The 21,420-nt window shown below is 40.7% G+C and overlaps 1 protein-coding gene across 5 annotated transcripts in view; it reads right to left on the reverse strand.

Moving 5' to 3' along the window:
• The window catches only part of LOC143156555 (poly(rC)-binding protein 3-like), a 548,870-nt gene that overhangs the window by 44,478 nt on the left and 482,972 nt on the right, over positions 1–21,420 (reverse strand). For all 5 annotated transcript variants that reach the window (XM_076330213.1, XM_076330216.1, XM_076330214.1 and 2 more), the window contains one exon: positions 8,349–8,501. In XM_076330213.1, the coding sequence (XP_076186328.1) occupies positions 8,349–8,426 (78 nt within the window). In that variant the 5' untranslated portion in view covers positions 8,427–8,501. The remainder of the gene's footprint in view (positions 1–8,348; positions 8,502–21,420) is intronic.

The raw sequence follows: 21,420 nt of genomic DNA on the forward strand, positions 1-21,420 counted from the left end.
AAGGCAATGGTAAAAACAAGGGATGCTTTCTTTCACGCTGAAATGCGGCATATAATATTATTTGCACATCTCATTCACATGAATGGGATGAGTTTTACTCTTAATGAACACTTGGGGAGCAGTGGGCCCATCACAGAGCAGAAAGCTATTTCTGTAGTTTTTGCATCATCTGTGGTCACCTGAGGGCAAGGCAGCACCAGCAGAACAAAAGGCGGCAGCAGAGAAGTCTGTGAGCCAAGGCTTTTGCAGGGCTCTTGATGGTGCGAATGACTAAACAAAGATATAAAATAGGCTGTAGGAGAAAGCTATTTCCTAATCAATTATCTGGTGTGCCTTTTGAATAACAAGGGAAAGAAATCAGTCATGTTAAGAAAACAAGAGGCTTAACGGATGGTAACAAACCTTGGTATAAAGTTTAACCTTCGATCTGTAAACATAATGTGAGAAATTCCATCATTTTTGTAAGTGTGAGGCTAGTTTGATAATTACTGTGGCCTAAGAAATCAAACCAAAACAGCTAGCTATTCCAAGACCATATAAAAACACAGGTCTTGCTCTATTACCATGGGGCACGCAGCTTCTATTATCAACACTACAGGGCGAATGGAACACTAATCTCACAGGAGCCCTGAGATAAAGCCACATCTAGAAGGAAAACACGTTTAAGAAATAATGTAAGAATATATACTTTCACTCCAAAGCATCTGACAAAGCACAGGCCACATCCTAAAGCCTGCAATTTATTCAGGCAATGCTTTTGTTGCATACGTCTACCTGCTTTCTATGAACAAACATAAGGTAGAGCCAGCAGGACTGGACTCTACAAACAAAAGCGCCTGCTAGAAAAGCATTGAAAGGAAAGAAATACAGCCTTCCAGTGTGGGGAAGAACATCCGTCACGAGACAAGGAGGGATCCTGGCAACAGCAAACAACATCTGCGCTGATAAAGTTTTCTAGACCAGCACCAGCTGTTTTTCTCCCATCCATAAAGAGGCATAACATAACCCAACTCTCTCTCTTTGCTTTGTTCTAAGGATAGAGTTGCCAATACTTGTATAAGTTCATGAAGATGTTTGCATGGAAGACCCCAGGAAAATGTTCCATGAAGATGTTCTGGACAATGTGTATGGAGCACGTGGGCCATCGGTGTTTTTCAAAGGCTGGAAAAAAAGTCTTAGTCAGTTTTGGGAAACATGATGTAACGTGTCTACCTTAGGAAACAAACGGCTGCCTCGGATAAACTGAGAGTCTGATTTGTGTTTTGGGATTATGTGGGATTGGCCTCACTGACACGGGAGATCTCATGTTCCTAGGTGATGCTTCAATAGTCACTGTCTGATGCTAACAGACCTAATTTAGTAAGACGCTGCAGTCCAAGCCCTTACTGAGACAGATCTCATGCTAACAAATGTGGTAGTGTATGAGGAAACCTTCAAATTACGGTCTTTCTAACGGAGATGCCAGCGTTATGAATCTTCCGCAGGTCCATCTACCATTTTTTGGGCAGCTATGCCAATGGGCATTTCTCATTTGCTTTTTGACAGCAGATTGGCAAGCAATTTACATTCAATTTCACACCAAACCTCCCAGCCTTCCCCCCAAAAAACAAACCAAAACCCCATTCTGTCCCTTCGCTTGTCCCTCCGCCTGTGATGCTGAAGCAGCAGCACTGAGTAGGGTGTGTGCCTTCTGCAATCCCTGTCCATTACAGCTGCGGACCGATGAGGAGATTCTGTCTGACAGAAGTGGGAAAATTCGGCTATGGAGATTGTTTTTGGGGACATTCAGTGCCCAGGGGCTGGGGGAAAAGACTTCTGTCCTTTCTGTTGATTTTTTAGGCTAGTGAGAAACTCCCAGCTGTTACTACAAACACACTAAGAGGAAATCCATCTTGTGTTGTGTATTTGCACACAGTTTTGTTCCATGACTAGAGCTCTTAGGTACCACAGTAATGCAAACAAACAAAACAAGAACTATAATAGCAATAGGCAGGACAGTCAATCCTCATAACACCCTGACAGCGTTCGTGGAAACTAGAAAGAACAGAACAAACAGTGGCTTGGTTGGCATTTTATGGCTTGGATTAAATTACTGAAAAGGTGATTCTTAAAGCTACTTTGTTGTATGCTATAATTTAATAAGTAAAAAATAAAAGAAAAGAACAGGGAAGGAAAAGAGCATTACTTTACAGGTGGGGAAAAATTATTCCTGTGCTTGCTTTACAATCTTTCAGGGGGCAATTAAGCAGGCACAAAAAAGTGGCCACTAAAAGAAATCCCTGGTGCTAAAACTATATTATCTATACTGATGAAAATGGCAATTTTCTCCATGATTTTATTCTGTCTATATTTGAGCTGTTAAGTGTAAGCAATCACTTTAATGAGTCTACATTTTTTTTCTTTTTCTTGTAAAAAATTTTATATATAGCATCACAAAACAATCACCAACATGTCTAAAAGTCACCGCTGAAGCTGGACGCAAGTCCGCTGTAACCAGTCCTTCCAGTGCCACAAGGCACCCACTGATCCTGCTGAAACCACTGGGAGACAGAGTTCCTCAGGGCATCTAAAATTAAGCTGTAAGTACTGGTAGTTTATTGCCTAAACATCAAGGCACTCATAGGGTTTTGTCCAAACCTGAACATTTGACTGCAGGTACATTTTTCTAATTCACTACTGCTGAAACTATGAGAAGCATATCATTGAGCAAATGGTATCAGGGAAGGAAAAGCTCCACTCAGTCATCATCTCTTTCCTCCATCAATGCAGATTATACATTCTACATAGTACATGTGCTGCTCTTCCCCAGACATGTTTAAAATCTGCTTGGGAGGCTTCCAGAACCTCATAAAAATCCCAATACCAGGAATTTCTCTTGGGATTCCCTTATTAGGATTTATTTTCAAAAATATTTTTCATCCCGTTATTTCCAGTCACAAGCACTTGTATTGTTCAAAATAACAACACCCCATTACACTCGTATTTATTCTCTCCAGGTATTTATGAGAATGTCTGAAGAAAGCTAGACACAATCTCCTCAGCCTCCTAAAACTTTGTTATTTTTCTGTGAATTCCCACTCTGCTCAGTCTTCAACATCACTCACACAGGTGACGCCTGCTGCTGAGCACAGAACCGCAGGTGTGATTTTGCCGGAAGAACGGTAAGGTAATTACCATCTCTTTGCCCCGCGATGCACCAACGCTATACATCCAAAATTGCATATGCTTTTGCTGCAACAGCTTTTGTCTCCAACCCAGCATATCCCAAATGTGCGACTCTCTAGACACTGCCACATCTGATGCCTTTCAGTCTTTTATGCTTTCCAGATTTCCTTCTCTCACTGAACACGTATCTTCTAAATTACCTTCTCCAGTTAATTGCCTCAACTCTCCAATTTACACCTCTGAGTATTTGGCAAGAGTCCTACTTCCCTGCCACTTTTCCCTTCCCTCCTTCATTCTACCTGCAAATTATTTCCTTGATCTTCCTAACCATCTGACTTTATTAATCCATTTCGTTTTCTATTTCTGAACTCCTTCCCCTTTCTCTGAAAGGTTCCTCAGACTCAATATTTAGTAAATTCTACTTTGGTTTCTTGCAGACTTCACTGCACCCAATATGGTTTCCTCGATGTACACCTTCACTCAGTGCATTTGGAAATGATGCATTTTTCCTTCTGCAGGTTTGTACTGGAAGGAGGAAGCAGAGACTCCTGCACCACCACTACGAGATGGAGACCAAAGTGGATTTGTGACCCTGCTCTCCTTTCCGTGCTGGCACATTTGAATATTTTCTCTTGTTCCACCTCATGGACCCAACTTTTAAATCTCTATTAAGCTGCTTTCCTGAAATTTAATATCTTTCTACCAGCACAGTCTCTTTACCATCCACATTTAAAATTAACCTTTAATGGTGAGTCTCTAGGGTCTTAATCAGCCTGTTAACACTGGCTGTGTACAAATCCAAACCAGTCCAAAATCATGCAATCATTACCCAGTACAGTCAAAGTAGGTGCTTTTTCAAGAGTTATTTCTTTTTGGGTATGAACTGATCAAAACTGGAACAAGAGCATTACAGATGTCAAGTACTAAGATCTGTTGGCAGAGACCTGTGGGCAAGGCTACGATTTTCCACAATCTTCCAACCTCATTACCTGTGGTAGTAAGCAAGAAAAAAAAAACCAGCCACAAGTAATGGGAATAAAAAACTCAGCAAAAGGTGAGCAAGGAATGATAAGAGAGAAACATCGAGCTCCATCAAAGACCCTATAACATGCGGATAGCCAGAAGAAGCTTGATTTTGACAAAACCTAAAAAAGTAAGAAAAAGCGAAAGGTATGTTTCTTTCGGAGCCTGAGCTCTGCCTCTCCTTAGAGAGGGCTCTGATAGCTGGGGACTGTTTACCCACGAGTACACACGCACTCAATTTGTGTTCCATAAGCCCTTCAAAAATTTGATCTGATCTGGGTAAATGCTGCCATTTTTGCCTTTGCTGGAAGCAGAAATCTTGCAATCACCGCAATATTCTAATCCTACCTAGAAATTCTACTTTTAAAGCAGACAAAGGTAATAAAATGTCCGTACCCATTCACATCTCTGCCCTACACAGTGATTTTACTTATTTTACTTCAAGAAACAGCAGGGATTAGATGGCAAATACACAAGTAGGGCAACGCAAACAGCCCCAGCTTGTATTCCCTGTTCTTCTCTACTGAAATGCATGAAACAGCTCTATGCCTTAATGTGGTTCATCTTTCTCATTAATAAAAGATGAAAATGCATCTCTGCATTATTTAATATACTCTATATATCCAACTCCTGCACACGCTTCAAAAGGGTCTTCAGTTCCTGCCCTCTTCAGAGAAGCATTCAGGTAACTCGGTCAAAAAGGTCCCGGGCAGCAGAGGCTGCAGGGCCATGGCATCTATATGGGATGTATTCATTTATGTCTAACTTGTCCTTAAAAACCTCCAGTGATGGATGCTGCAGCATGCCCGGGCAGCCTCCTCCCCTCCTCACACGTCTGCATAAGAAGTTTTTCCTAATTTCGCTTTTAAAATTCCCTGCAAATAGAGACAGTTGATTCTCTGTGGATGTGAAGAACATCTGAGCACCGCCCTTGTAGTGTACTCCCTAACACCTGCCCTCTAATTCACTGCAAGAAAGTATGAGAAATGTTTTGTATTGCTCCTGGTTTCTCTTCAGGGCTGTCACACTATCATAACTTTTTTACTGACGTAACATGGTGCAAGATGAAAATTAGGCCTTTCATCTTACACGATCACACACCCTCTGAAGTCCTGGCTCAGGAGGACACCTTTCATGTCAGGCCCTGGAAACATTTACCCTGAGGTTTATACCTCACCGTGGTTAGCTTTTTCTGGGTCCGCACAAGCCTTCTTACTGCTTCCACAGATAAAAAAATTGTTGCCCGCCCTTAACATCACATTTTCTGCCCTAAGAAAATCAAGGCTGTGCCTTGCCTCATTGCCAGCCATCTGCTCCCAAATCTTGCTACATTGCAGAGGAGCGGCTGAGCTGGTCCTTCAAGCGGCCATCCCAGCCTCTTCAGTATGAGGCTGCACAAAGCCCTGCAGGAGCTCAGCTGGACCTACAGCCGCTTCTGTCCCTGAAGAAAGAAAAAGCAAAGAAGCTGATGAGAGGTGTTCTACCTGCGGGGATGCACTGGCCCTGGGTTCTCGTGGAGCTCAGGACTGTTCCCATCTGTTTTCCTTTCACCAGACACTAATGTTGTCTTTGATTTTAGCTACCTGCTTTTTTTGTTGCTGTTAAAGATGTTCTTTTATTCCCTACCCTCTCGCACAGGTCTGTTCATTCATACAAATCCTAATTTTTCTGTCTGCGGGTACAGAATTTAGCTTAATTGCATAATTAAGATGTCCATCCTTGACTTAAAGCCCCTATACAAATCACATGAAAAGTACATGCTGAAAATTTCCTAAGTCTGCAGGATTTACAGACGAGATAACTAAGCATAGTAGCACAAGTTATGGACTTTCAATCAAAATGAATGCAAATATCACAAAGCACATAGACCTTCCCTTTGCAAAGGTACACTGGTAATAGAGGTTTAGAGGCAGAGTTAAGGTTAGTGGGGACAGACCCTCGTATTTCCATGAAACACGCTAATAAATAAATAACTTTAAAATAATCTTACTTTAAAATTATTTAACTCAATCCAGTTTGCTACTGTTTTTTTTAAAGCAACCTTTTAATTCCCCTCTTCTCTTTCAAGTTATGAGCAGTTATTTACAGCCCAAGCTCTGCTTCAGTTAATTGTTTTGTCTAGAAATACTAATTAGAGATCAGCAATTTCCACCGATGTCATTACCACAACAAATCTTAAGGAAGAGCCTAGAAACATATTTCTTCTTTTTCAGAGGCAAATACAGCTTTCAGAGTGACCTTCTCACACTGAGTTCATATTGACTCAGACATCCTTCATTCCTCTATATTAGCATTTCTAAATCACAGAAATGACATCAAAGAAACCATAAGGGTCTGACTTTTATCACCAAAATAAATTCTGATTTAATGTACTCTTTGCAATACTTAGGCACAATAGAATACATGATTAGAGCATAGTGGAGTTAACAGTATACCCATCGTGCCTTGTTAACTGAGGATGCACGGTATACTCCCACTTAAAATTTGAACTTTGTAGCTTTTATGGGTTTAATTTAGACCCTTGGGGCTACATATGCATTGAAGATTGGACACATAACATCCGTTACTGTTAAAAGTGGCTGCACACACAGTCATTGATGTTTAACACAGAAAATTAGCTTTTTCTAATTTCATTTCTGATTACTATATCTTTTGTTTCAAAAAAACCCTAGCCCACAGTTTAACTAAAATGTCCTGAAAATGACAAATGTTTGATTTTTGCTTTGATGGCATGACTCTGAAAGAAGCAGAGCAAAGCACAGCTAAGCACATGGAAATTTGACTGAAACCAGTAGGGCTACTTATACCCACCAGGATAAGGATGTGTTCAAATGCTTTTCTGGATTGGGACCAGAACCCGGTAGAATCAACCCCTAAGACCTAATTTTGAGAGCAGACATGCACACAGTTTTTAGGTGGGTTTGGTAAGAGAGACTATTATTAAATTTGTTTGACAGATCCCTATTTAAGATGCACATTTTACACACCAGATGCCTGCCTGAAGCTGAATATTTCAGGGGGAAAAAAAAAGTCAAACAAAATGGTTGGATCATTTCTGAGAAAATACATAATTTGATCTGACATAACCTAGCCTCTGAGTTTTTTAATTTGCAGACTTAAACTGTACCCCCTCATACTTCATAGCAGCTCCGTAAGTAAAATACAGAGGGAGATACCTTAGCCTCTTATTTGTGCTATGGGTATATCACACATGTGTTCATGCCATAGTTTGAAAGCATGCACTGTTTTAAAATGTACATGTATTTTTAGTAATTAAATTCTATGAGTAAAAATACATTTTAGATTTATATATACAAATCTGATCTCCAAAATTATACATATATTCACTGTTCTTTTTTTAAGAAAGAGCCAAAACCATCTCCTTTATATAACATTCATTCATTAAGCCTAAAAATGCCTGGTGTTGCCTGATGCAAATAATACAAACCTACCTATGAAAGGTGTTTTTTAATTAAAAGCCCATTTTGTGATCTGGCAATGTGAAATAAAGGGCTCTCAGACTGTTAAGTCTGACAATACTGAATTGGCTCTTTGTCTATGGCACAGATTTCACACTTATCTGCATGCTTAAGTGCCACGCTGGACAGAAACTAAATGACAGTCAACCTTCCAAAACAAACCCGCAGGGGACCTGGACGAATGCTTGGTATATCAGGAGGTTCACTCTAATAAGATGCTACATCAGAATAATGAAGAACTATGCCATTTGCATTCAACAGAAACAGACAGTAATTCTGTGGCAATTCTTTCACACAAGTCAATGTTCTGGCATCTTAAAAAACCCTGCAAAATCCAGCAAATGATGAGGAAGGCGAGCGATAAGCAGGTCAGCCTTATGCAAGGGTCTGCCTAATTTGGCTAACTATCAGTGGAAGAACTCTTTTTTTGCCGATGGATCTGCTCAAAAAGGGTTCGTTACAGGCAGGGTTTGATCCAATGAACTCGGGCTGCAGTGCAAACTTAAGTATGATGCCTTGAAAGGCAGGGGGGTGATTTTTCGGTCATGGCAATGGTGCTTTTGACTCAAGTTGAAGGAGAAGGAGCAGACCCTCTGCCAATGCCACTGTCAGGCTCTGATGGTAACTGCACACACTCGCTCAATACACAGGCAGCTGCTGTGGCAACAGTAAATGCTTCACCTTGCCATGCATGAGAAGGCGTATGGTAAGCGTGACATTGAGACCTCCTTCAGTCACTTTTGTGTCCTTCGTGTTCATCCTGGCCTTGTATCTTCAATACTTGAAAGCAGCTTCGTTTTTCTTTTTTTTTTTTTTTCTATTCACTTAATCAACCTACGAAGACAGAGAGAGAAAAAGAAAAGTACCATTGAGTGGCTGAAGCTACTCTGAACTGAGAATATCACGTTGTACAAACCAATTAACATTCCTCCCTTTGATTCTCTGGACTACAGTTTAGTGCTGAAAAGGCTCCTTTGATTATTATCCCTCCCCAACCAACTCTTTAGCCCTTCACCAATTACAAGATAAACTCCCTTTTGAAACCTTAAAAATTCTTTTAACTTCCTGTATTTTGAAGCTGAAAGTACAGAGCACAACAGAGTGAAATACAATGCTTTCTTCTGACTACCACTTTCTCTCTGTTATATGCAATGTGTGTATATATGTGTATATGCAATATATATATGCATTTTTACATGTGCCTGGTGCTGTTTTAATTTCTCTCCCTGTTACTACCTTTCTCTTTTTTTTTTTTTTTGCTCTTGCAGAAGAGATATTTTTGTTTTCTCTCCAGCTAGAGAGAAATTAATTCTGAGCCTAAACACTGATCCTTGCCAGCAACAGCAGATGACACATTATCAAAGACATCTGAGTAACTAAGAGCCACTTGCTGCTGTAAATCTGGGCACTGTCTGACTTTGTTTTCGTCTACCAGGCCCAGAGGTGGCTCAGTCCCTCAAAGGCCAAAGCTGAGCTTCAGCCCTAAGTAGAAGGAAGTTTTTTCTTAATTCCTAATGACAAATTGCAGATTTTCAGTCATTTACAAAGCCATAAATATCCTAAAATGCTAATGAAAGCTGCAAGGGCTGGCTTTGAAGGGATAAACAAGATGCATTATGAGTTTATTAATGCAAGGACATTTATCAGTACAAAAAACAATGGGAGCAGGAAGGAATATTACCAAAGGTAGGCAAATTCTATAGTAGAAAAGGCTTAGAGACTCCTTATTCGTTTTTGTCCTTTTCAGGCCTATCTTCTAGAGCATAAAACCCTTAAACAGACATCACGCCTCTCAGTAACCATCTTTTATTAATGACAACCCTATTAGCTTCGCATCTTGGAATGCTATTTGGAATAGCCAAAAATTTGGCTAGCTTGGGCACTGGCTAATGAGCACCCCTAGGGACAACCATTTTGTGGCTCAGAGCGTACAGCAGTGTCTCACCAGGGTGGCAGGCTATTGTTCCCTTTCGGAGACTGCTCAGATATGGGGTCAAACTACTGGAGAGACCTACGAGATCATTCCCCTAAAAATGCTGGAGGTAGTATCATGCAGACTGTTTCATCAACTGTTTAAGCTCCATCTTAAGAGCCACTAAGCGCTGACATACTAGACCAAAGTAAAGCCCATCTTAGTTGAGCGTGTTATGTGTGAGAGAAGTCAACAGCTAGGCTTAAAGAAAGAGCACAAGAAACATGTATGGAGTCATCCCTGATAGCCTTGCTGAGCTGCCAGCATTCAGCGATTCAGGATCTTCTGGGAGACTGCATCCAGACCAGTATTTTCAATAGCCATTGGTAGACCACACCTCCATGAATTTGTCTAATCCCTTCTTGAATCCATACATCTGGTCTCCAAAAGTTCTGGTCTCACAGGTTAATTATTAGTGTGGGAAAAAGTGCTCCACTTTACGTGGTTTTAATCAGCAGACCGTTATTTCCCCTTGTTACACATTTTGCCCTCTGTGTATTATCTGAAGACCATCCCAGAAAGTCACTCCTCTGATGGCTGATGCTTCTCGCTTCAGCCTGAGCCTGCGAGCGGCCAAGCCACTCCTGATGTTTTTGCCACTGGGAAATACACTGGAAGATACAGAGTTTTCTCTCAAGTCTCTGCAGGAGTACTTAGGACCACAGAGAGCTTCTGTGCCTTTGGTGACTGCAAGAATAAGAGGCAGACATGCTTGAGGAGGGGTGAAAAGAAAGAGGGAGAAAGAGCAATTTAAACTCCTCCTTCCTAAAAGCAAATTCATTAATCGCTACCACAGAGCAGCTCCCGCCTACCTGCTCCATTGCCAGGGCTGATTTTCCCTAACCCAGCACGGATTCAGTGTATTTCATACCATATGCTCTACCACCCAGACCACAGCCACTGAAATAAATCCCATTTATTCTACATTTCTAGGCTTATCGCTTACACTACATATCACCTATCCAGATGGCGAAAAGCAGAAGAGAAGCAAGGTGCCTGGGTGAGAAGGCAGAAAACAGAAGCAGCCTGGCCATGCCTCTGATGCACCATGTGTGCAAAAGGGTGAGAGGAAAATGTCCCAGGGCAGCCAGTAGCAAATGACAGAGAAAGGTATCGGGCTGTGTTCTGCTTCTTTAAGGTTAGACCAGGACTCACAGTAAAATCTGCAAGTGGGTGACCATGACAGTCCCTTCTGACAACTGCAGAGGGAGGAGCAGAGGAGGAGACTGTGGTTGTTCCCAGACTAAGGAAGGGAATGGTCCCATGGTGCTCACCTGCTCCTTGCCGCTTGCTGAGAGAAATGCTCTGGCTCTGACAGCCCAAGCATTTTCTGCTCAGCTCTGTCAAAAAAAAAAAAAAAAACAAAACAACAACCCAAAACCAAACAGGAGCACTTTGGTACATAAAGAGTAGAATACATCTCTGCATTCTGGACTTTATGGGAGCAATACTGGCCATCTGAGATCTCTGGGACATGCTTGGAAGATTTCACATAATGGATGTGTTTCAAGTAGAAGCAAAGTATTTAAGACCTGTAGACCAAAATTTAGTGATGAAGGTACAGCTATGTTTCTAATGAAATGTATTCCCACGTGGGAAAAATAATCCCCGACCAGATACAGGTTTACAGTTGCCATGGCCTTTTACTGCTGTGATGCTACAGCAGTATGCTCACTTTGGGAAAAATTTTGAAGAAAAGCCTGTTCCCAGACAACAAACCAACCTCCATCACTGCAATCTAATTTTTTTGGAGGATTTTGTCTTTGCCCCTCCTCCCAACAAGCTCAAACTCTGGCACCTGGTACTGAGAAGCAGAACAGATGTCTGGGGGAGGGCTGAGAGCGTGTGTGCCTGCAAGGAGTTAGGCAACTCTGTGAGATACAAAGGGAATGAATTAAAAAAGGCATCCTCACATGATAAGGAAGAATATGTGAAACCTATACATATACCATGAAGAGAGAAGAGTTTTTACGATGCCAGGTCATTTACAACTGCCCCAGTCGTCCTAAGAGTCCAAGTATTCTGGTAAAACATTTACAGCTTTATAAAGTAAACCTACAGGACTGTTAATTACCTGATTATTTCAGTTTTAAAGACAGATTAAAATAAAATGCATTGTTGTACTTTATAATTTTTAAATAATTAAAGCAAATTTTTCCACGGACATCATCGTAAACACGTGCTGGTCTAGATCTCTGCGTGCATGGAGATGTCAGATCATGGCACAAGGAAGAGAATGGTTTCCTCTACAAAGCCTCCTACCAGCCAGCAATACATCCATGTATTTATAAACCTACTGCTGTAATATATGAGCACATAATGAATATTTAATCAGTAAAATAATTTCCCTCTCCTTTGCAAAATCAGCATTTTTACTATGTTCCTGGCTTATGCGTGCCTCTCTGTGTGAGCAAACAGAAGGCTAAATACGTAAGGCTTTCCTTTCTCAAGCTGTGTGTGACGAGGTCCCATGGCTACTCTGGGGGCTGGGAGAGTTGAGTCTCAGACTATGAAAAAAATCAACGTGTCACACTTTTCCTGATGCCAGAGGAAAGTCAGGGGACTCCATAGGTGAGCAGAGAGTATCGTGCAGGCAGCTACTGTCGACGGCATGGCTGAATGTTAACAGTGAGTGTTTATGCACTTTACCCTGCCTTCGGCAGAGAGCTGGCAGCAACAGAAGGATGGCTGGATAACATCCTCCTTCTGACCTTGGGACTCTGGACAAGAATGCACAAAATCCAACATCCAGGGCTCTGCAGCTCCAGAAAAAATCATGCCCAGGGAACAAAGGACAGTAGATCACATCAGATAGTTTCCAGCAAACAGCAGATCTTTGCCTCCTGTGGGGCTGAGCATGAACTTTTGAGGACATTTCCACTGCTCTTTATCATGTAAAAAGTGAAAATTTCTCTTTTGGTAGAAAAAAGCATCCAAATGCATTAAAAAAAAAAAAGCCTTTTGAAAACTCCAATAAAATGGACATGTAGTCTTACGCAAATTCTTTTTTCTGCAATTACGTGTTTCTACATATTTTCAGTATTAGCTATCCCAAGTTGGCATAAAATGGCATGTCCTATATGCTCACTATTCACTACATAAGAACCATCAATTTTCTAACGTGGTTTTTCTATAATTGTTAGTAGATTAAATAACTAAAACAACAAGCAGCTAAGCCACGTGTTCATCAGATTACTAGAAAGAACACCACCGCTCCTCAAGGATTTCACTGAATTAATAAAAGCTACTAGATGAATTATATAGCCAAAGGGCAGTGACACAACCCCCCCCCTCCCCCCTCCCCCCCCCCCCCCCCCGGAGGGTAGGAATCCACGTGGCCAAGGGGGTAGTGTGAGATGGCTGCCTGAAGCCTGAGACATGAAAAGTCAATCTCATGACCCTCTTTCTTCCTTCCAGCCTACTAATTCCCTCCCAAGAAAATAAGCTGACCATTGCAAAGAATATGGCTGCACAGTGCTGAAAAAGAAATATATATATATGTTTTAAATCTCTAAGGTTACCACTTCAGGCATGCAGGATAAGAAAGCCTTTGACTCCACAGCAGGCAGGGATGCCAAAGATGAATAAAATCAACATAGTACCAAGGTAGACATCAGGCAATTGATCTTTGAGTTTAAAGCCACAATAAATTATTTGACATCCACGAATCTGCCAAGAAAGCTACTCATCTGGAAGATCCAGAGGAATGAGAGGGGGGAGGGAGAGAAAGAGATGGTGTGTACAGGGTGAAATGGGACAGAGCTGCACAGTCACAGTGGCACGCTGGAAAGGAAAGATGCAGAGGGGAGAGAAGGAGAAAGACAGGGAGAAAGAGAGACATGAAGATTCAGATGGCTGATACAGAGAATAATGTGAGAAGAATCAATGTGGAAGTAAGAACTGCCTGAAAACATTCAAGGAGGAAGCCTGCTCTGGTATGTGAAAACTTGACCGTACGGTTGTTAAATCTGAACCTGTCAGGAAAGATGAAACTGGTCAGAGCACCCAGCACAGCATTGCCTGTGCTTGAGCCTCAAAAGGGACTCGAACCTCATTATGGTGCTTCATCACCATCAACAGAAAGATGTAATTATGAAGAAAGCAAGGAAGAATCGACAGATAAAATTAAAAAGAACAAATTCCAGTTGTTCCACTGGAAGAAAAAAAAAAAATATAACAAAGAAAAAAGAATGGGGGAAATTATAGTGACATTCAGCAGAAGCCATGTCTAATTTAAATGAGGACACTTAAACTCAGTCATCTAGTTCCCATGTATCTGTAGGTTTCGAAAAAAAAATCTTCAATAAGGGAAACATAAGAGCATCCAGTCTCTCACAGTAAATCTGTCATTTCCATAATATATGGAAACATCCCAAAGGAGGAGTAGCTAAGCAGCTGATCAAGCTATAGGGATGGGGGCAGGAAAATACAGGGGCTGAACAAGGAGACTAAGACATGAGTGGAGTAACCTGAAGAAAAACAAAGAGCATTATCATGAGTTATGAAGAACTGGAAGTTGGACAGTAACACACTGACGTTATGAAGGAATAGTTCAGAGTTTGGTTTATTTAGCAAGAACTCTTAAAAAAAAAGTGTTGTTAAAAAAAAAAGAAAAAGAGAGAGTCAATAAAGAAAACTGGAGAGAACTGAAACATGGGAAGCCATGAAAAGGCTGTAGCTAAGTCCTCTTGATCAGAAGCCTCCCAGGTGGATGGAGACCTCCCGGGAACTAGAAGCAGCACATGGCCAGGGATCATAATGAGAAGAAAGGACCTGTGCTTTCAGAAGAGCAGCGTTCTTCAGGGACAGATTTATGCTACTTACATGATTTTAGTCTTTCATTTAAACTGGAGGGAATGTAGAAAAGGAGAAGGAGATTGAAAGGAACGTAAGAAAATTACTACAGGACAAGAATTGATGACATTATCAATAGAAAACAACACATTCAGCCATATATATAAGGTTTAAAATTAAAAATAAGCTGTCTGCCACAGAAAGGTTCTTGCTATCAAATGCAGAAATAACCACTTTGCTTTCAAGTTCTTTGATAAGCTAAGCAGTTATTATCTATGGCTTTTCACTTGAAAGTAACATCTCTGGATGTCAAAGGACTAAACAGTGTAATTATACAGAAAAACACTGGCAGAAGTTAAAAAAAGACCCCACGACCCAAAGTGAAATCAAAAGCAAAACCAGCTCCAGTTGTATTATTTTGTTTCTTTTCAGAAATGGTGAAAAGTGATAATGATCAGCAGCTATTTATGGTCTCAGCTGAAGCAAAAGAAGACTGGACATTTGCTAAACATACACTTCTTCAGTTTATGTGTCAACTGAAGGATGAAGATATCTACTGCTACTAAACCATGTCGTTGCGAGGTTACTAAGAACAAAAGGCTCACAGGATGCCCACAATAACATAACAGTAATAACAATGACAACTCTTTAAAGGATTTCCCTCCCAATAATAACTATTTGGAAAAGGAGAAATCACGCTTTGAGGCACTCCAGTTTTATACAGAAGCCTCTCCAGGAGAATCTGGTTAACGAACAATAGCTAGGGAAGCAGGTGCAGTATTAACCTTTCTGCTTTACCAGTTCTATCTCCCAAATTACTAGAGAGGACTGTACATAAAGGAATGAGATTATACATTTTATTCACATTCTTATCATTTATATCCCAAAATAGTTTTAATGTTAATCTCTAACTCTTTAATGAAGTGAACAATATCTGCAGAACCTGGCTCCATTAAATCGTCATATCATGGCCCATTTTGAGTAAGCTGATAGTTGGGATGGGTCCAAAAATCCAGAAATAAGAAAATTAATTCTTTGTGTTAGCAGAACAAAAAGGGGGGGGGGGGGGGGGGAGGGGGGAAGGGGGCATCAGTTGGTAAAATGTTTTTTCACTAAAAAGAGAGAACAAGGTTTCAGGAAATTCATAAATCACATGCTCAAAGACATCTAAATAACAATTAACTAATAGGAAAGTAAGCTGAATATGGGCCACTGAAAGCAATTGAGTATACAAACAGATATACAAAATACCTGTTTTACAAAGAGTGGTAAAATATTAGCTCAAAAGTCAAAGGGGATTAAAGAGCAGCACGTTATTGCACCAGTTAACAGCTACCAACAAAAGACAGTTACACATCTTAGCAAGCCATGTGCTCCTTTTACTAACTATTGTACAAATCTCTGTATCTCTGATATGCTAAGCTCTGTGGTTACTACAGATATCTGGAAGTAGCAGGTTTGCCAAAGATAGAATCATAGAATCATAGAATCATTGAGGTTGGAAAAGACCTCTAAGATCATCGAGTCCAACCGTTAACCCAACACCACCAGGCCCACTAAACCATGTCCCTAAGTGCCTCATCTACTCGTCTTTTAAATACCTCCAGGGATGGGGACTCAACCACTTCCCTGGGCAGCCTGTTCCAATGTTTAACCACTCTTTCAGTAAAGAAATTTTTCCTCACATCCAATCTAAACCTCCCCTGGCGCAACTTGAGGCCATTTCCTCTCGTCCTGTCACTAGTTACTTGGGAGAAGAGACCAACACCCACCTCGCTACAACCTCCTTTCAGGTAGTTGTAGAGAGCGATGAGGTCTCCCCTCAGCCTCCTTTTCTCCAGGCTGAACAACCCCAGTTCCCTCAGCCGCTCCTCAGAAGACTTGTTCTCCAGACCCCTCACCAGCCTCGTTGCCCTTCTCTGGACACGCTCCAGCACCTCAACGTCCTTCTTGTAGTGAGGGGCCCAAAACTGAACACAGTATTCGAGGTGCGGCCTCACCAGGGCCGAGTACAGGGGCACGATCACTTCCCTACTCCTGCTGGCCACACTATGTCTGATACAGGCCAGGATGCCATTGGCCTTCTTGGCCGCCTGGGCACACTGCCGGCTCATGTTCAGCCGGCTGTCGACCAACACCCCCAGGTCCTTCTCTGCTGGGCAGCTTTCCAGCCACTCTTCCCCAAGCCTGTAGCGCTGTATGGGGTTGTTGTGGCCAAAGTGCAGGACCCGGCACTTGTCCTTGTTGAACCTCATACAGTTGGCCTGGGCCCATCGATCCAGCCTGTCCAGGTCCCTCTGCAGAGCCTTCCTACCCTCGAGCAGATCAACACTCCCACCCAACTTGGTGTCGTCTGCAAACTTACTGAGGGTGCACTCAATCCCCTCATCCAGATCATCAATAAAGATATTAAACAAGACCGGCCCCGCAACTGAGCCCTGGGGAACACCGCTCGTGACCGGCCGCCAACTGGATGTAACTCCATTCACCACAACTCTCTGGGCCCGGCCATCCAGCCAGTTTTTGACCCAGTGCAGAGTCCACCTGTCTAAGCCGTGAGCCGCCAGCTTCTCGAGGAGAATGCTGTGGGAGACGGTGTCAAAGGCCTTGCTGAAGTCCAGGTAGACCACATCCACAGCCTTTCCCTCATCCACTAGGCGGGTCACCTGGTCATAGAAGGAGATCAGGTTGGTTCAGATGATTCAGATGTGAAACTGATAAGGAAATAACAGATTGAAAAAATAGCAGAAAAAACTTTTAAAGGCAATAGCAAGCATAAAAACTGGCAGGACTCCAGGAGTGCTGCCTTTCAAATGTAATTTTATGAAGCATGTAAAACAGTACTAGTTTTTCCTTGAGGGATATGTTTAACGCTATTTTGTCAGAGGACGGACCTGTTCTATCTATAGAAGAAGCTGTCTTTGCGTTCTCCCCCAAACGAGAAATACCCTTACCCTGTATGACTAACATAGTTACATCTCATTTGCTGAAGATCACTAGATGTCAAATAATTTTTGAAGCGACCAGCAAAAGATTAGAGACTTATTTTTTCTATTCTCAACAGATGGATGTTTAGCTGCTGAACTTGATGTATATGAGCCCCATACTTTAAATGGACCACTTTTCCTCACGCTGATCAAAAAGCATATGCTTCAGCCAATGGCTGTGGTTGTTCCCTTTTTGTTTTATTAAAGGAAATGAACAGCAACATATTTATTGACTCTTCTACTTATAACATTTTCTGTAAAGCCTTTTGAGTAAACAATATGGCATCGTGATTTTATTGCGGGAAGAAAACTCACAGAAGCACAATAAAAACTATTGTCTCATTGTTCACAAAACCATTTCCTAATATCAACATTCAATGATGAATTACTTATCTAATATAAATTAATATCAAAATATTATGCTGTGCGTGAATAGACAGCTACACATTTGCCAAAATATAGAAAGTTATCCCTTCAGAAAACATCACATGTCAAACAGTTAACATGCTATCAAATGCCTGGAAATCACGTCTCAGGAAATCTAGAAAAGCTGTATAATGGCCTTCAGCAAATGTCAAACAGATCTGGGATCCTGGGGGAAGTAATTTCCAGGCTATGGAAAACACAGTGACTCTTTTGCCAATGATATCTTCCATCTTTCTAAGTCTTTTTTTTTTCCCTTTCTGTAATTATTCCAGAAAGAATTAACTTGGCAGGAATGCAGAGAGCATCTTTACAGTTTGCCATGAACCCATGAACTAAAAAAAAGCACCAAAGTGTGCATGTCAATACTTTGTACAGATCCACTAGCCAAATAGCTCTTCCACATATGTGAAAAAGCCAGGCAGCTAAAAGCTCTTGTAGATGGAAGCTGCCCTGTTACACTAATGAAACATAACCGCCTCCACAAAAAAGAAGGTTGTGGCAGCCTACCATATATTATTCTGTACAAGTATTCTCCAGGAGGATTCAATGACGAGTTCAGGATAGACCAGAAGGTGCTTGCTTTCCTTTCCTAGTGGCACGCAATGCAATTAACTGCAAGCTTAATCATGGACCTGGCAGTTTGCAAGATCAGGGAAGACAGTATATGCATATGGTAGACCAGCTATTTACCAAAGAATAATTTCTAATCATAGCTTTGAGCACAAAATCAGCTTTACCTGCCACTTGATCCTGTGGCTCCAAAACCTCATGTTAAGCACTGTGTTTCTCAAATCTTTGTTTGTTTTTATGTTGCTCAAGTTTTAAATAAAAATTTTGCTTTACTTGCTTATGTTCAACTAAGAAACAGACACTCCAACTAACTTGCATTAATCATTCCATATGGTCTGACATAATAAATCTAATAAAGAAATGTACATATAAGTCACAGTGAAGGTGGGGAAAAAATTGAACAGACCATCAACAGTAGGAGAGTGGTCTCTCCAGCACGGAGGTGCTTACAAGAATGGCCTACCATATAATAGAAGATTTTCAGTCCATACCTGTTCCCGAAAAAAACCTAGATTCCGATGACCTAAACATTGTGAATGTGTGTTATATTTGTCAAATTATCTCTACCCCTTAAAAGTCAAATGCATGACTTTGACATTTCATCAATGAAATACTTTTATTTTGAAATAATGTTTCAATTGTAAATTTACCTCAATATTATTGAAAGCAAATAAAACAACTAAAAATGTTCTGGGGCAAACAAACTTTGCTTGTTGATTTAAAAATAAATGTACTTGCACCAAACAAAAGAGAGTCAAGCTTAAATAGATGTTCTTTTTTCCATTTTTTAAAATCTCTGAGAGAATAGAGAAATCGTTCACATGATCTATTTCCAGGAAATTTTAAGTGAGCAAGATTTATATAAATATATGAAAAGATATATTTTAATATGGTATGCATATATGCATAGAATATGGTTAAATGCTGGAAAGTAAGCAAGGTACATTTTTTACATGATAGATGTGGACAAATGTTAAAAGATTGCTAGGGCATAATCTAATAAGTAAATATTGAGAATAGCATGATTTTTTAAATGAATTTTTTATCTTTAGCAAAAATAGTCTCACATCCATAAAGAAGAATTATAATTTTCTTTGTCAGTACATACAAGCGTACAGATAGCTTCCTGTAGATCAAAGGAAAAAATGCCCCAAACCAGTAGAATAGTTCCAGAAATATGGCAGCTTCTTTACTGGGAAACATTAACCCATCAAGTATATTCCCACTGGGCACAGAATAAATATATATTTAAATAAATTGGTATTTTGATAATTCCATCAATGTTGAAATGACATCTGCCTTAGAATATGTATTTGTCCAACCTATTTGTAAATCAAATGTTTTGTAGACATATCTGGTTCGATAAATATCAGTCAGTTGTTTCACTCAGTCTGGTGTAAAACACTGTTGTTGGTTAGGCAAAAAAGGCTGATGATAATAATACATTTCACCTTATTAAACAGAAAAATATTATATATTGATATAATTGAATATCTGACACAAGCAAAAATATCATTTTGTAATCACCTTAATTATGTTATTTACAAGGCTGTGATTTGAAAATCCATTCAACCTCCCTAGATAAATAAAATAAATACTCATCAAAAAAAAAAAAAAAAGAAATACATACAGCATCTAAGGGATGGAAGAGGATGAGCTCCCATCCTTCTGTCAGAAGGGGGTTGGTACCAGTCTCTGAAATGTGAGTCACAGGCCCCCTTCTGGGATGCCACCCTTGCTTGAGGCAAGGATGGATTGGGAATTGTCTGAGAAAGAAGAGAGCAATTGGCCCAACAGGACCACAGCTGTAACAGCTGCAAATATGGCTGAGTGCTGTAAAGAATTCCATCATTCACAGGGCTAAAAGGAAAAACAAAAAGGGGTGTTGCTAAGTCCTGCCAGGTGGCTGGAATTGTTGCCTTCAAAAGTCATGCTCACAAGACGAATACTTAAGTTCTCAACCACTGGTGGTTAGTCAAAACATATAGCATTATAAGAATTTCACTGTGAAACCCAGGACTATGCAGTGTGTAAAAAAACCCAGTAAGTTCCCAGAGCTTCATCTGAAACTAGATTTAACAAAAAAACCCAACCAAAAACCCCGACAACCAGCCCACAATAAATGACTCTTTTATGGGCAGTCAATACTCAAAGAGCCAAACACATGCCAAGATTTAAGCCACTTAAATCAATATTTTTGTCACTGATTTAAACGAGGATTTCTTTACTGAAAGAGTGGTTAAACATTGGAACAGGCTGCCCAGGGAAGTGGTTGAGTCCCCATCCCTGGAAGTATTTAAAAGACGTGTAGAGCGGCACTTAGGGACATGGTTTAGTGGACATGGTGGTGTTGGGTCGGCGGTTGGACTCGATGACCTTAGAGGTCTTTTCCAACCTTAATGATTCTATGATTCTATGAGGAGAATATTTAAAACACAAACGTGAGTCTAATTGATGAAGTATTCAAAAGCAAAAAAAAAATCAAATAGTTTATATAAATAAATGACTTCAAAGTGCCAGCTGTAAAGTGAATCACTGTATCTTGCTTTAGCACTGGGAAAAAACAGTGCTAAAGCTATCCATTTGTTACTTTTGTGCAACCTTTACAATGAAAAGAGCCTATTTTTGCATAAACAACTCAATTGCTTCACAAAGCTACTCGACTGAAACAGCGCTACGTGGAGTATCTGTCCTTTTGCCTATCTTTCAGTCTCTTTCCTTACAAATACCTACCTACCTATATATATGTATATATATGTATATATATGTATATATATGTATATATAAGCTCCCCAGCCAGTTTCAACATTTTGAAGAGATACAGGGATGTCCGGTGTTTCAAGTTCACACAAGTTTCATGGAGCCACAGCCTAACCAGAGGCGCAAGGTCGTGGTTCCACAGCAGGAAAAGCTTTGGTCTGAACCCAGCAGTGAACAATTCCCAGTGGGGCTGGCAGCAGGTGGGTCAGCAGATGCACACTGGTCACTCAGCAGCTCACGGCCA

This window comes from Aptenodytes patagonicus, chromosome 2 (assembly GCF_965638725.1).
Source record: "Aptenodytes patagonicus chromosome 2, bAptPat1.pri.cur, whole genome shotgun sequence".
Classification (NCBI taxonomy): Eukaryota; Metazoa; Chordata; class Aves; order Sphenisciformes; family Spheniscidae; genus Aptenodytes; species Aptenodytes patagonicus.